At 43.8% G+C, this 12,904-nt stretch overlaps 1 protein-coding gene across 1 annotated transcript; it reads left to right on the top strand.

Annotated features, from left to right (window-relative positions):
- Window positions 1-1,651: 1,651 nt before the first annotated feature.
- On the top strand, window positions 1,652-12,665 carry PROZ (protein Z, vitamin K dependent plasma glycoprotein). The gene is made up of 8 exons (XM_048327673.1): window positions 1,652-1,763; window positions 3,356-3,519; window positions 4,900-4,924; window positions 7,733-7,846; window positions 9,214-9,345; window positions 10,599-10,684; window positions 10,764-10,887; window positions 11,417-12,665. The coding sequence occupies exons 1-8, from the start codon at window positions 1,697-1,699 to the stop codon at window positions 11,926-11,928; spliced, it is 1,224 nt and encodes a 407-aa protein (XP_048183630.1). The 5' UTR covers window positions 1,652-1,696; the 3' UTR covers window positions 11,929-12,665.
- The last annotated feature ends 239 nt before the right edge of the window (window positions 12,666-12,904 follow it).

Here is a 12,904-nt window from a genome sequence, read left to right as displayed (position 1 = left end):
GGCCACTGGGGGATGACAGCAGCAGCCTCACTGGCAGGTGCTCCCGTGGGGATGGACAGCCAGAGGAGTGTGGAAAAGCAACACAGCCACTGCCGTGCAAGGCAAGGACGGTGACATGAGCCTCCACAGTGACTCCTGGAGGTGCTGTCTGAGCCCCCAGCACCCACCAAATGTGACCACTGGCAATAGCTCTCCCTTTCCTAGCCAAGAAAGCTCTGGCTGAGACAGGTACAATGGGGCTTGGTGGCCTCAGCGACTGAGGAGAGCATGGAGAGCTCATTTACTAAGGAGAGCTGGACACACAGGTAACCTAAGAGGATGGGAGGCTGTATTAATTAGTTCTGCAGAAATATCAAGGAGGGCAAAACAAATATGTAAGGTCATGAACTGGCTGTGAATAAAATTAAGCTTGGTATTAGAAGGGTTTTAACTCCAAGTGAACTTCTGGAAGAACAGCCTTGTGGAAACTGTGCAGGAAAACCCTCCCACAATGGAGTTTCAAAGCGCAGGTTGGTTATTTGCAGCAGGTATTAGGGCCCATGATGTGAGCTGTAACATCAGCCCTGGCTTGGTAAGGACTGGCCTTGGTGAGGGATGTGGTCTCTTTCTCTCATCAGCCTCAATACTTGCTGAAGCTTGCTTTCAAAGGTGCACTTGATGGCAAGTGAAGTTTTATTCAGGGATTTACCCACGGATGTTCAGATCAACCATGCTTTATTAAAAGAACTGCATACTCAAATAATAGCTGAGGATTTATGACATGAAAACACAGAATAATCTCTGTTCACGAGTCAAATTAAATAAAAAACCACTCTTCCTCTCACTGGTTTTTGCTCTGAGTGTAGAAATGGTTTCCTGCTCTTCCCGTGAGGCTGCCTGTGCTGGGAGCCCTGCAGCACCATTGCCATTGCACGCCAATGGGTTTATCCTTCCTCTTGTCCAGGGCTGGGAAGCAGGGTCACCCCATCCACCGGGTGCACAGCTCAGCAGCCCAGGGAATGTTTATGTCCTCTCCGTACCTACATCTCCTTTCATGGATCTGTCTGTCTGTGCATCTCTGTGACTGGAATCCTGACGTCAGGAGAAATTTTCCATGCTCTCCTTCATGGTTGAGCATTACAAACCTAAGAGTGAAAAAGAAAAATGCCATATCCATTCAGATGCATCCCTAGGGGGAAAATTACATTTGGGGGGTTGGTGGCTCCAAAAGCTGGTGGGATTTGCCCATTGCAGCTAAGCCTTGGTACGTGTTTTGTGGAGACAATGTATAAAAGAACCATGTCATATAATTGGTCCCTAAGGTCATTGTCCAGCCTGTGCTTTGCTATGGTACAAAGAAATGTTCATGCTGTCCATCTCCACCCATGCTGTGCTACAGTAAGTGAATGCTGGGGCATGGGAGGAACACCCAAATCTTGGAGCAGCTCTCAGGGGCACTGGTAAAGGGCCCCATAGTCAGCCAGGGCACGGAGAGACGGGACACTGCTGCACTACTGAGCTAAGGGTTGAAGTTTTTTGTTTGGGTTTGTTTTTTGGTTTTTTTTCCCCATGTGTTGACATTGCAGCCAGGATTTGCCCTTAGAGGTTTTGTTTTCTCATGAACAGCTGGACTTTAAACTTTAACATCTCTCCTGTAGCCATTTCCCACAAGAGCTGCAGGAATGCAGGCAGGCACCATTAGGCTCAGAGGGTAACAATGACAAGGTGCTCTTGGATAACATTCTTCCTTCTCTCTGCCCTTTTCCTTCAGACAGAGCAGACAGGTATGGGTTTTGTTTTGTTGGACCTTTAATTCTGATTTGTGCTTCTGCTTTTCTAAAAACACCAGTAATTTTGTACCTCGTATAATGTTTACTTTGTAGCACAGGGTGACGTCACTGAAAACAGTCTGTTCCTTATTTTCTTTACATTTCTGCTGTTTATTTCATGCAGCTAAGTGAAAACTGCTGTAGGCTAATGGGGTAATGTAGTTTTGAAGTACCATCATTTATGCCAGGGTAATATTTTGTCTTTCCTTTCAATCTTTAGAGTGAACCAGATATTAAAGAGAATTTTATTTTATATTTCTAGTTGCTGCTGAAATAAAAATAAGAGAGTCCTATGAAAGAGGCCTATGAAAGAGAAATAAAAATAAGAGGTCCTATGCTTGTTATAGCTTGAAGAAATTTATGTTTCTGTATCAATCCTCCATGGTTTGTCAAAAATAAGGAGGAGCCAGGCAAGGAAGAAAAAGGTGGTGATCTCTTAAGAAGGTCAGAACACCCTGCAGAAGTTCACTGCCAGCTGTGCTGGATGTGGCAGAATCACTGCACAGCAGAAACGTATGCTGGGGGTCAGATAGCATTTAAAGTGCAGAACAGAGTCATGAAGCTTTTCCTTTTTTAATATCATGTGCAAGTTTGTTGCTTATGGGGTATCCTTCAAAAAGGTAACTAAACATCTGTACACAGTTTCAGAATAATTTTGCTATTCCTCTCACTTTTTCCAGATCTGTGATTATTGATTGTTTCAACTAGCAGTGTTGCCCCCCCCCCCAAACTGTATAAAAGAGACAAAACCCCAAATATTCCCTGCCCCAACACATTTACTTTCCAAGCACAGAAGAACTGACAAACACGTGCTGGCACACATGGTCACGTATTGATTCATGTGGAAGCACCAGCTGCCCAGCTGGCAGGCAGTTTCTGATGGAGGTATCATTTGCAAAGAAGAGTTTTAAGATCTGTTAACTCTCATGTCTCTGGTCTCTCCTCCTCTTTACTCAAATCCAAAATATTGCAGTGTCTTCCACATAAACAGTGGTATGTGATATAGCTCTCTTAACTACCAGCATTGCTGAGGGGTAGCTTTTATTTATTCTCTTTGAGAGAGAATTTATTGAGAACTCGGCCATGTCATGGCTCTGCTGCTCAGCAAAAAAAAAAAAATTGCCATGAACTAAGACTGAAGAGCATCAATTTGGATCCACCATCATAACTTAATACAACTAATAGTCACTTCTACCAATGAGTCTGAAACCCCTATGCAGTCTCCCAAAACATTTTATAATAATGTTTTTCCCCTTTCCCTGGCTGTGGCACTGCACTCTGCCCTGTATGTCTCATGTAGTAATGTGCCAGGAAGGGCTTCAAATTCGCCCTGCTTGGGGGGAAGTCAGGCATTCCCCAAAAGTAAAAGGTCACAACTCCTCAGCTGAATTTGGGCTGAGACAGAAGAGCTCTTTAAGTTCTATGGAAGTTCTATGTGTCAGAAACTCCAAATCAACCAAAATTATTTATCTTAAAAAAGAAGGTCAAAGTATTTAAAGAAATGAATCTAAGTACTTACATAGGTGTTTTGTCATACCATGTTCCAGTGTTTATATCAGCTAATGATGCAAACAGTGTTATCAAGAGACAGAGGCGTGCCAGCTCCCTATTTCTGGAGGAGGTCCTTCAAGGCAGCTTGGAAAGAGAATGCCTGGAAGAGAGATGTACACAGGAAGAAGCAAGAGAAGTGTTTGAAAATGATGAAATGCTTGTAAGTATTTTGTTTTCCTGCATGCACAATAAAAACTACTGCCTTGATCCTTTACTTAAGAAACACAAGACTGCTTCATTTCTTTGGATTTCTCTCCATGTGAAATCTTTGCATTTGCAATCTCAGCAGGTGGCAAGCAGGTGTCTTCCATGGTCAAAATGGAAATGAGGAGGTCAGCTCTGATATTTTTCAAGTCCTCTCCTGAAAATGATGTGTCATGCTCCTTATGTTACTAAATCACATGGTTGTTGTCCCATCCTGACCACACACAGAAATGCAGCTTCAGTATCCCTTAGGGACCAGGAGGGGCAAAGAGGTGTTGGTCAGCAGAAGAGCATCTGAAGGGCAGCACAAAGGAATTCCAGCCACTCCAGCTAGTAAATTGGCTTCATCAGGGCCCATCTCAAATGCCTCTGTGCAAGTGCATGCAGTATGGGGAATAAATGAGAGGAGTTAGAGTTGTGTGAGTCACTGGAACAGGTTGCCCAGAGAAGGTGTGGATGCCCCATCCCTGGAAGTGTTCAAGGCCAGCTGGATGGGGCTTTGAGCAGCCTGGTCTAGTGGAAGGTTTCCCTGCTCACGGCAGGAGATTGGAACTAGATGATTTTTAAGGTCCCTTCCAACCCAAACCATTCTGTGATTTTATGACTGGGACAGAGGGAATCAATGCACCAGCAAGTAGTGGGACCTATAGATAGAAGCTCACTTGGAGAGTAGCTGCAAGTTCCCTTGCACAAGAGGCTCTCTGGACATGTATAGATGGATGCTGTGCTCTTTAATGGGACTCTGGGTGGAGTTTTGTTTGCAGGGAAAGTAGAGGAAGCAGCTGTAGGGCTGCCTATGGGTAGCCATGGTTCTTTGGGGAAGGAAGGGGTGGGCAGAGGTGTCCCTTTGGGGAAAGCATCAGGGCCAGCTGCAGTAGCCAGGGAAATGCAGGGCGCATGGTGGTGGTGACCAGTGGTGGTGCCCTGCAGCTCTGCTCTGTGCTGATTGCTCTGCCTCCAGCAGCACCTGTGGGGGCCAAGTGGGGTGGGACAGGATGGGGTCACTTCCCATGCTGCTGCACACCAGAGAGACAATAGCCAGCCAGTTTTTTCAGGAAACTGTATTGTTAAAGGATCCAGCTGTTCCTCTCTCGCCTGTGAAGTGCTTCTTTTCCTTTACAGCTTCTTAAGAAACAATAAAATAAGCAGAAGGCAAAGCCCCTCCCTTCTCATGCATATTTTGCTAGCAGGGCAGAAATCATAGGTGTGCAACTTTGTAAACATTAAACCGTTGTATTCTCTCATTACATGTTTTTCGTTTAGCAAAATATATATGGCATATTACATTACTTGAGAATTAAAATCTAATTTCCTTCTTTACTTTTTTTTTATCCAGAAAATGTTTTGGGATATCTACTATGGTAAGCTGGCCTCTTGCTTTCTCTCCTTCATAGTACTGTCACATTATGAACATTATGATTCAGTCTAATACTGGTTTTCTATGAGTTTGTTCTATGAGAAACGAACAGTTTCTGTTTATCATGTCTGCAGTAAAGCAGAAGGAAAATTCTTGATGTGAAATGATTTTTAAAAAGTAATATATAGGAAAAACTATTTAAAGCTGCAAAAATAATAAAAGTGGAAGGTGAGTAAAGGTTATCCCCGTAAATAGGCTACTTCTTTTCCTGAATCTAAAGCTGTTCTGAAACATGAGACAGTATGTTTTGCTGATACAACAGAGCAGCACAGTTTTACCAGCAAAATCTCCCAAATACAGAATTAGCACTTAAACCTGAGTGAGATAAATAGGTATTAAAAGCTGCTGAGTTGTCTAAAAACTCTGCACACTGGGATTGCATCATTCCCTGTCAGGTGCCAAGGTGAGAAACAAATCTGTAGAAGCTGAGAGCCTGATGTAATTAATGTCAGCTGAACATGGAGCCTGTGGCACCAGCTTATGGTGACTATGCCCTATTCCCTCCCTTTTTTCTGTATGCTTCATCCAAAGTTTTTCTCTTGTTTTTAACTTAGCTATTATTAATTTCCAATCTTAGGTTTAAAGAGTGGATAAGGAGGTGGCAAAACCAGCAGTCAGTAATAATTTTCTGCACAAGCCACTAAACCACTGAGTCCTGGGAATCATTGCATAGAAGAATCCCATCAGTGCTATAAATGTTATGAAGAATGATGCTAAATATCTGGCATTTTATTACTTCTGTGAGGGAGGGATTAATTTCTAATTTGAGTCATTGGATATTTGGACTAAGCATGTCATGCAGGCTTCCTCTCTAGCCTAGGAGGAGAGAAAGGCAACCAGTTCAGAATGGTCCCTGCAAACAAGCTTAGCCACAATCAGGATACCTTACCCATTTCAGCCTCAGGGGTGGCTTTCTTGCTGTAATTAAAAGCCATGTTTTCTGTCTTCTTCCTAAAGAACAGCAGTGTGTGTTTCCTTCTTTGTGATGTTTCTCTAACATTTTGAAGAGTGGCTTCTTTCCTCCTCACTAATCAACCACAATTTTTCATCCTGTCTTCCAACAACCTCATTTTCTAAACCTCTGGTATGCATGTTGCTTTCCCCCAAAAGTCCAGGGTGCAGTGGATAAATCTTCATTGTGAGTAAAAGAGGGCTGGGGAGAAAGGCTGAGCACCCACCTAACTGCTGAGAAACCCACAAGCTCTGTTTCATACTGCTCCACCTTTGTCCCTTCAAGTCAAAACTGATGTGGTGGCATCTGCTGGATGTCTGCTGTTGGGGCACTTTGAGGTCACACTTGTTACAGCTGTTCCTGTAGAGGGTTCCTGATCCTCTTCTATCAACAGTAGAAACTTAGCCATTGACATCACTCTCTTTAAACATCATTTTCCAAAAGTCTTGTGCATGTCTTATAACAGTCTGCTCACTTAATGACAACGTCATTGGAGACATTTCTATTCTGTGATGTTCACTGATTCCCCCTAGGTCCCTTATCCTATAATATGATTAGATTTAAAGGGTTTGAATTATTTGATCCTGAAAAATGTATGTTGGTTTTTACTTACCACCTTTTTGTATTGCTGGGTGCTTACATTTTAATAATTCCAGTAGCCTTTCAATAACAGAAATCAGGCCATTTTCTCTATACTTCCTTGAATCTTCTCTTTCCTCCTTTAATAAAGCTAGGTGCTGGATTTATTTTCGTCCCAGCATGCATTTCAGAGGCTTGAATCCATCTAGCTGCTTCAGGCTGCAGGGGTAACCCTTCCCTAGCTCCAGCTCCTCAATTCTGCCTGCTCACTGTGTAGGTGAGATCCCCCTAATTCACCCAAAACGCCTCCCTGGAGGCCTACATTGTCCTTGGATGTGCTGGTGGCATCTGACTGCAGATGGGTTGAAGGTGGTAACTCTTTCAGCCAGTATTTTAGTACATCTAACACTCAAAGATATGTGTGCTCACAGCCTAATCAGATAGTGATTGGTGTTTTTTTCCCAGTAGCAGGCACAGTTTTCACTTTTCCATCCCTGAAATCAGCTAGGGCAGCTTGCTGACTGAGTTAACCTCTGTGACAGTGTTAATTTTTAGAAAGGTTGGACAACATGTCCCAGGTTAGGCTTTTCTGGCTTGCTTACTGATAGCCTATGCCTGCAATAAGTAGTTGTTACTTGGAGCATGTTTTCAAATTGTTTAGGAGCTTGAAGGGAAACTGGCAGCTCTGCCTGGTGCTTCACTCATAGTGAGGACACCCTCTCATTTCAATGTTCAGTTCATCAGAAAGATTAGACTTGCTAGTGTCTGAGCTGCTGTATAATAATTGTGCAGATATATAAAAGTTACATTTCCTCCTATTTTGATGTTGTTTGCTGTACTCTTGTTACATAATTTTGATGCCAGATTTTTCTATCCAGTGCATATCAATCTAACATGGGAGACCTAAAACACCTGTCTCATATCACATTTGTAACAAAGCAGGAACTGTAACTCAGTCCTTTTCTCTGAATCCTCAGAGCATCCATTGTCCAGAAGAAGACTCTGCCTCTGGGCAGCTCCCAGCCTCTCTGACAGGGGCTCCGAGAGTGTCTCTGGAAGCAGACTTGAGCTAAAATAACCCCTGAGGAGCAGCTCAGTGACACTTAGCCCATTTCCTTCCAAACTGCTCTCACGACACTTCTCTGAGCAGCTCATGTGCCAAAAAGGGGGCTGTGTAATTTGGGATCAGTGGTGGTGACTCCTCCCTCTCCATTTCTTCAGGTGGCAGGAGGTGCTCCTCGAGCCCCTGCCAGCACAACGGCGTGTGTGAGGACAGCATCCGTGGCTACACCTGCACCTGTGCCGAGGGCTACGAGGGAGAGAACTGTGCTTTCGGTAAGGCATTGCCCCCCTTCTGAAAAGCCCCATCTCCTCCTGTCACAGGGTGTCCCCATGAAACCATACGCAGCTACCCCATTATGCTAGTTCCCATGTTTGTGGTTAGAACACACAGTTCTTGGCAGAGCAGGGGTGATGTGTGCTGCCTGTCCACAGAACATCGTGGCATCCTGAGGTTACACAGGCTGTCCCTGCGCCCTGAGCCTCCCTTCTCTGGGGATGCGGCAAAAGGGCTGAAACCAAACCACCTCACGGGTAGACCCCAAAGCCAGCCCAGCCACTGCCACCTGCACTGCCTGACTGCTTGTCCTGCTGGGGTCCCTGGTGTGTGGCCTGAAGGACCAAAGCTGCAGTGCCAGAGTGGCTTCCCAGGCACCCTGGGGCCTCTGAGGCCACACACACCCACAAGACAGTCCCTCAGGACAGAAGGACTCCAGAAAACAAACGGTTTCCAGTGGAAGTGAGAAGCATTAAGTAAAACAGATGCTTTCTGGCACAGGAAAACCCTGGGCCAGATACTACATTTTTACATCTGCCAGGTTCTTCTTTCCAGCCCTTACATCAGTATTTCTGCTGGTTCAGAGGTCCCCTGGGATGGGAGACGCCCTGGCTGCAGCAAGGCAGGGTCATTTTCTGTGTAAGGGGTGTGACTGTGACCAGCTTCTGTGGGAGCACAGAAGGTGACACAGCTTGGACCAGTGCTGGGAACTAGATCTCAGTGTGAGCCTTAGGCAGCCATGTTATACGAGATTTTTTGCTACCTATGAGCTAGATCAAATAGCTGTTGTTTTGTGCTAAAGATTTAGGTGTTTGCCAAGCTATGGAAAATTGTGCATGTTTCAAAGTTCATACTCCCTTTCTTTTTTTCAAATCTTTGGTGGCTGATCATTTAAACGAGTGTGCAAAATGAGAGCTATACGTTTTTTATTTCTCAAAACTAGAAACTTTAGTTGCCTTCTTCCTCAAGCAAAACTTGTCTTCTTAACATGTGCAACAGCTCCCCTCACTGCAGGTACTTGGTGTTTTGCTTAAAAACCCATGGAATCCTTCCATGGATTCACATGGAAGGCCCAGTTTGACCCATGGGCTGATGCTCTCCAGAAGTCAGAGGTGCAATGTCTGGTGCAGGGAGGGGCAGGGGGGAGCAGAGTTTGCAGTGAGTCTGTGAATGCTGCAGAGAATCAGCTCTCTCCAATTTCTGCATAACAAGGGAAAAAAAACCACCCAGTGGTAAATGCTATCAAGCCAGAGTCCCTACCCTCCTCCACACAAAGTGAATAAGAAAAAAACCAGAGGACTCGTGCTGTGAAAGAATACTCCAGGTGAACTGTTGCCAATGTTTTTCCTCTGCTTGTTCTGTTTAGCTAAAAATGAATGTCACCACCAAGCAAAGGTAGGATGTGATCACTTCTGCTACCCAGGAAGTAATTCCTATCACTGTTCCTGTGCTGATGGCTATGAGCTTGGGAAGGATAAAAAACAGTGCATCGCATTAGGTAGGTGTGAGCATGGAAGTACAGGGGGCATCTCTTCAGGGCTGGGGTGGGCAGGCCACCGTCTGACATCCACATGTGATGAGCATGCTTCAAGCCTAAAGTGATGAGAATATTGCTGGGTAGAAAAGAAGGAATCTAGGGACCACCACCCAAGATGCCAAATGGTAAAAGAAGCACTATTTGACTGGAGTAATTAAATATGAATCAGCAGAAAGGATTTGCTTCACTCTACATTTCTCTCACTGGACCACATTTTCCACTCCCATGTTTGGTAAAGAGTAATTCTGCTGAACACCTGTTTGCTTAGGAATTAGATTCAGTTGATTCCCATCAGGCAACCAACAGTCTGATAAATGAAGGGAAACATTTGCTGCCATATTAATTAGCTTGAAGCAGTAGTCCTTTTCATTTCTCCAGTCTCCTACTAGGTATCTCATTCAATCTCATCCCCTTACAAAGTAGGTCTACTAAAAACACAGAAGTATACTTAGACGTGTATCTGTATTAGCACAGGTGGGGCAGCCAAATCAGAGCTCAGCTGTAGAGCCATGCTTTTGGTGGTGATAGACTGATGTCCACACTGTGCACACTTCAGTGCTTTACATCAAAGTGGCTTAGTTCAATCCTGCGGACTAAGCACCCGACAGCTTTGAGAACAGGTCATGTGTGCTCCTGGAAGGTGTCCTGTGGTTTAGCTTCACCTGAACAGAACCCAGTCTGTGGGACCCAAGCCCAAAGCAACCGGAAGTGTGACAAATGCAGATTTGTTTGGGTGATCCAACTGAAAAGTGTGTGTGTTGTTTGAACCAGATGAGAAAGGCACATATGCCCCAAGAGTGACAGCTGTAACAAGGACCAGCCAGGACGCACCATGTCTAGACTGGGCGACAGCCATTAGGTATTTGACACAATTTGAATACAGGACACAAAGATGAAAAAGCAAGCTGTGCTGATGGTTGGCTGGAGAGGAAGCCTCATTTCATTAGTGACAGGCACAGTGACACCTGGTCACTACAAGCCTAACGCAGTGACCCAAAATGTTCAGCCCATTGCTAAACTATTACGACTACAATTGCCAAACAAATTATTCCACTTTTCACCAGCTTAGAAATTGTCATTCTCCTTTTTCTTTCTGCAAAAACAGAACCCCAAAGTAAAAAAAACCAAGGTGGAACAAGATGGCATTTGCAGGTATTAGCTATCTTGAAATGATACAGCCTGAAGTTTTGATTTTTTTTAAATTCATTTGGTAGATGCATGTGCATGTGGCAGACTTCAAGACAGTGACAACCTTATACATGAAACCAGGAAGAAAAGTGATGAAAGATTTCCTTGGCAGGTATTCCTAGCAATTCATGAAACCTATCACTTACCCCCATATGCACAGTGCTGTCTATTGTCTTTTTGCATTTTCTTAGGTACTACTGCTAAACTCAGAAGGGAAAGGCTTCTGTGGAGGAGTGCTGCTAAAAAGTAACTTCGTGTTGACCACAGCGGAGTGTGCCCTTCTGCACTCCTATTTTGAAATCAGGGTTGGTGCTGGTAGGTGATCCAACACATTTTCTCTTGCTGCAGGGCATTTCAGTATGGACAAGCTAAATTTTAAAACACCTTACTAAACTTCTTGCTGCATAAAAATATTGTTAAAGGAAACAAATATGCTATCATTCCATGTATGCACCTCAGTAAAGTATCTGAGCTAGAACTACTGCTGCCCCATGCTCCCCTATACAAGGCAAGCAGAGGCAACCGCCTCTCAAGCACAGTTCAGAACTCAGCACCCAGGGACCTGCTAAACATGGTGGATTTGGTGGTGGCTTTAGTTTCATGCCAAAATTCACATCAACGTTGGGTATTCGTCCTTACTGCTGAAATTATGCATACCCCTACACGGCATTAAAAAGCTGCCAGTGTATTATTCCTCATTTCCCTTTATTGCAGCAGTTTCGATGAAGAGCACCTTTAGCTACTCTGCTGCACGTGTTTCTCAGCACAACCAGGCAGCTTGCATGCAGCTTTCAGGTCTCTGATAAACTATTCCTAAGAGCACTGAAATGTCATTGCTTCACAGGGCCTAATGGAACAAGTGGAACTGGAAAGATAATGCAAGTTAGCGAGAAGCACGTACACATCCGGTATGACGAAGACACTGGTGAGAACAACATTGCATTACTACAGCTTCAAGAGCACGTTGAGTGTGACAACTACCACCTCCCTGTGTGCATCCCTGAAAGAGACTTTGCAGAACATGTTTTAATTCCAAAACTGGCTGGGACAGTCAGTGGCTGGAGAATGGAAGGTGACGAACTTCAAGGTGAAGAGCTGCAGGTTTCCTACCTTCCTGCCGAGGACTGCAAACAAATACTCAACATCAGCCTCACAAACAGGCAGTTTTGTGGGCACCTTCAGGAGGCCGTAGGCAAACGCCTGGCTGGAGGAAGCTTTTTGGCTACTGAGTATAAGGGCACGTGGTTTCTGACTGGTATCCTGGGCTCCTGGCCACTACAAGATGCTGACTGGGAAACATTGCTTTTCACCAACACTGCAAGGTATATGATATGGGTTAAACACAAAGTAAAGTAAGACACAAACACAACCAACTCTCAAGCACCGAGCCCCTACCAATCATTTCAAGGAAACATATGGATGCAGCCAGTACCCCCCTTAGACTCTACTACAGCTTGCAGCAATGGAAGTTGCAACAATGGCATGTATTTAACTCCAGTTTATACAGAAAAGCCTGTTTGTCTTTCCTTCTGCTGACACACTACAGTACTGTGAAAGTCATGATGCAGTAAACCTAGTTGTTTAACTAAAAACTGATTTAACTTCAAATTTCCTAGAACTGTTCATCCTAAACCTCAAAACATGTTGAATATTTTTCTGTGATTTTAAATGTTGCTAGTACCCTGAGGTTTGATTCAGCAAAGTCGTATTTTTATTTCAGGATCCATACAAGTAAAACTTACAAAGACATGGGGAATGTCAAGCTTTTAAATGTCTATGTTGAGGTAGGACTTGACACTTTCATCATGCTAAAAAATGCTTCCCCTCATACATGGAATCTATGTTTTCCCTTGTGAATGATGTCCATGTCAGTTAGAGGGTAAAATAAAACCTTTCTAAGACAGAAAAGAAAAAAATGTTTAATTTCTTTTAAAAATAATTTTAAACCCCCAAAACTACAATCTCATCAGTCTGGACAAAGTTATATTGTACCACCCCCAAACAAACCAACCAACCCCCAGGGTAGTAACACTTAAAATACTGGATCCAGTGTTTTCCCCAGAAGCAAAATAAAACAGAGTTTGGATAATTTAGCTACATCAGCTTTTGTTCATCATAATAAAAATTAAAACAAAATATGACCAGAATTTTAAAAAAATCCCAAAGCCATCTGTGGGCACCTACCACATGTACTTGAACCCATAAGTATTACTGACACAGTAAAGCTTTTGGTGTCAAACACTTCTCTAGGTTTTAAGAGAAAGTTTGAAGAGAGTATTTAATACCAGCAAGATTACTGAGACTTAAAAAAAATTGGAAACCATAAAAAAAA

The sequence above is a fragment of the Corvus hawaiiensis genome, chromosome 2 (genome assembly GCF_020740725.1).
Source record: "Corvus hawaiiensis isolate bCorHaw1 chromosome 2, bCorHaw1.pri.cur, whole genome shotgun sequence".
Taxonomy (NCBI): domain Eukaryota; kingdom Metazoa; phylum Chordata; class Aves; order Passeriformes; family Corvidae; genus Corvus; species Corvus hawaiiensis.
The sequence above is the reverse complement of the archived record's forward strand: the minus strand, read 5'-3'. Positions and strand labels throughout refer to the sequence as shown.

Bases quoted from the DNA above. Each gene is read 5' to 3' on its own strand.
- PROZ (XM_048327673.1), top strand. From the start codon at position 1,697: ATGACAAGGTGCTCTTGGATAACATTCTTCCTTCTCTCTGCCCTTTTC. The intron at 1,764-3,355 runs GTATGGGTTTTG...ACCATGTTCCAG, and splicing joins CCTTCAGACAGAGCAGACAG to TGTTTATATCAGCTAATGAT. The intron at 10,888-11,416 runs GTAGGTGATCCA...ATTGCTTCACAG, and splicing joins TGAAATCAGGGTTGGTGCTG to GGCCTAATGGAACAAGTGGA.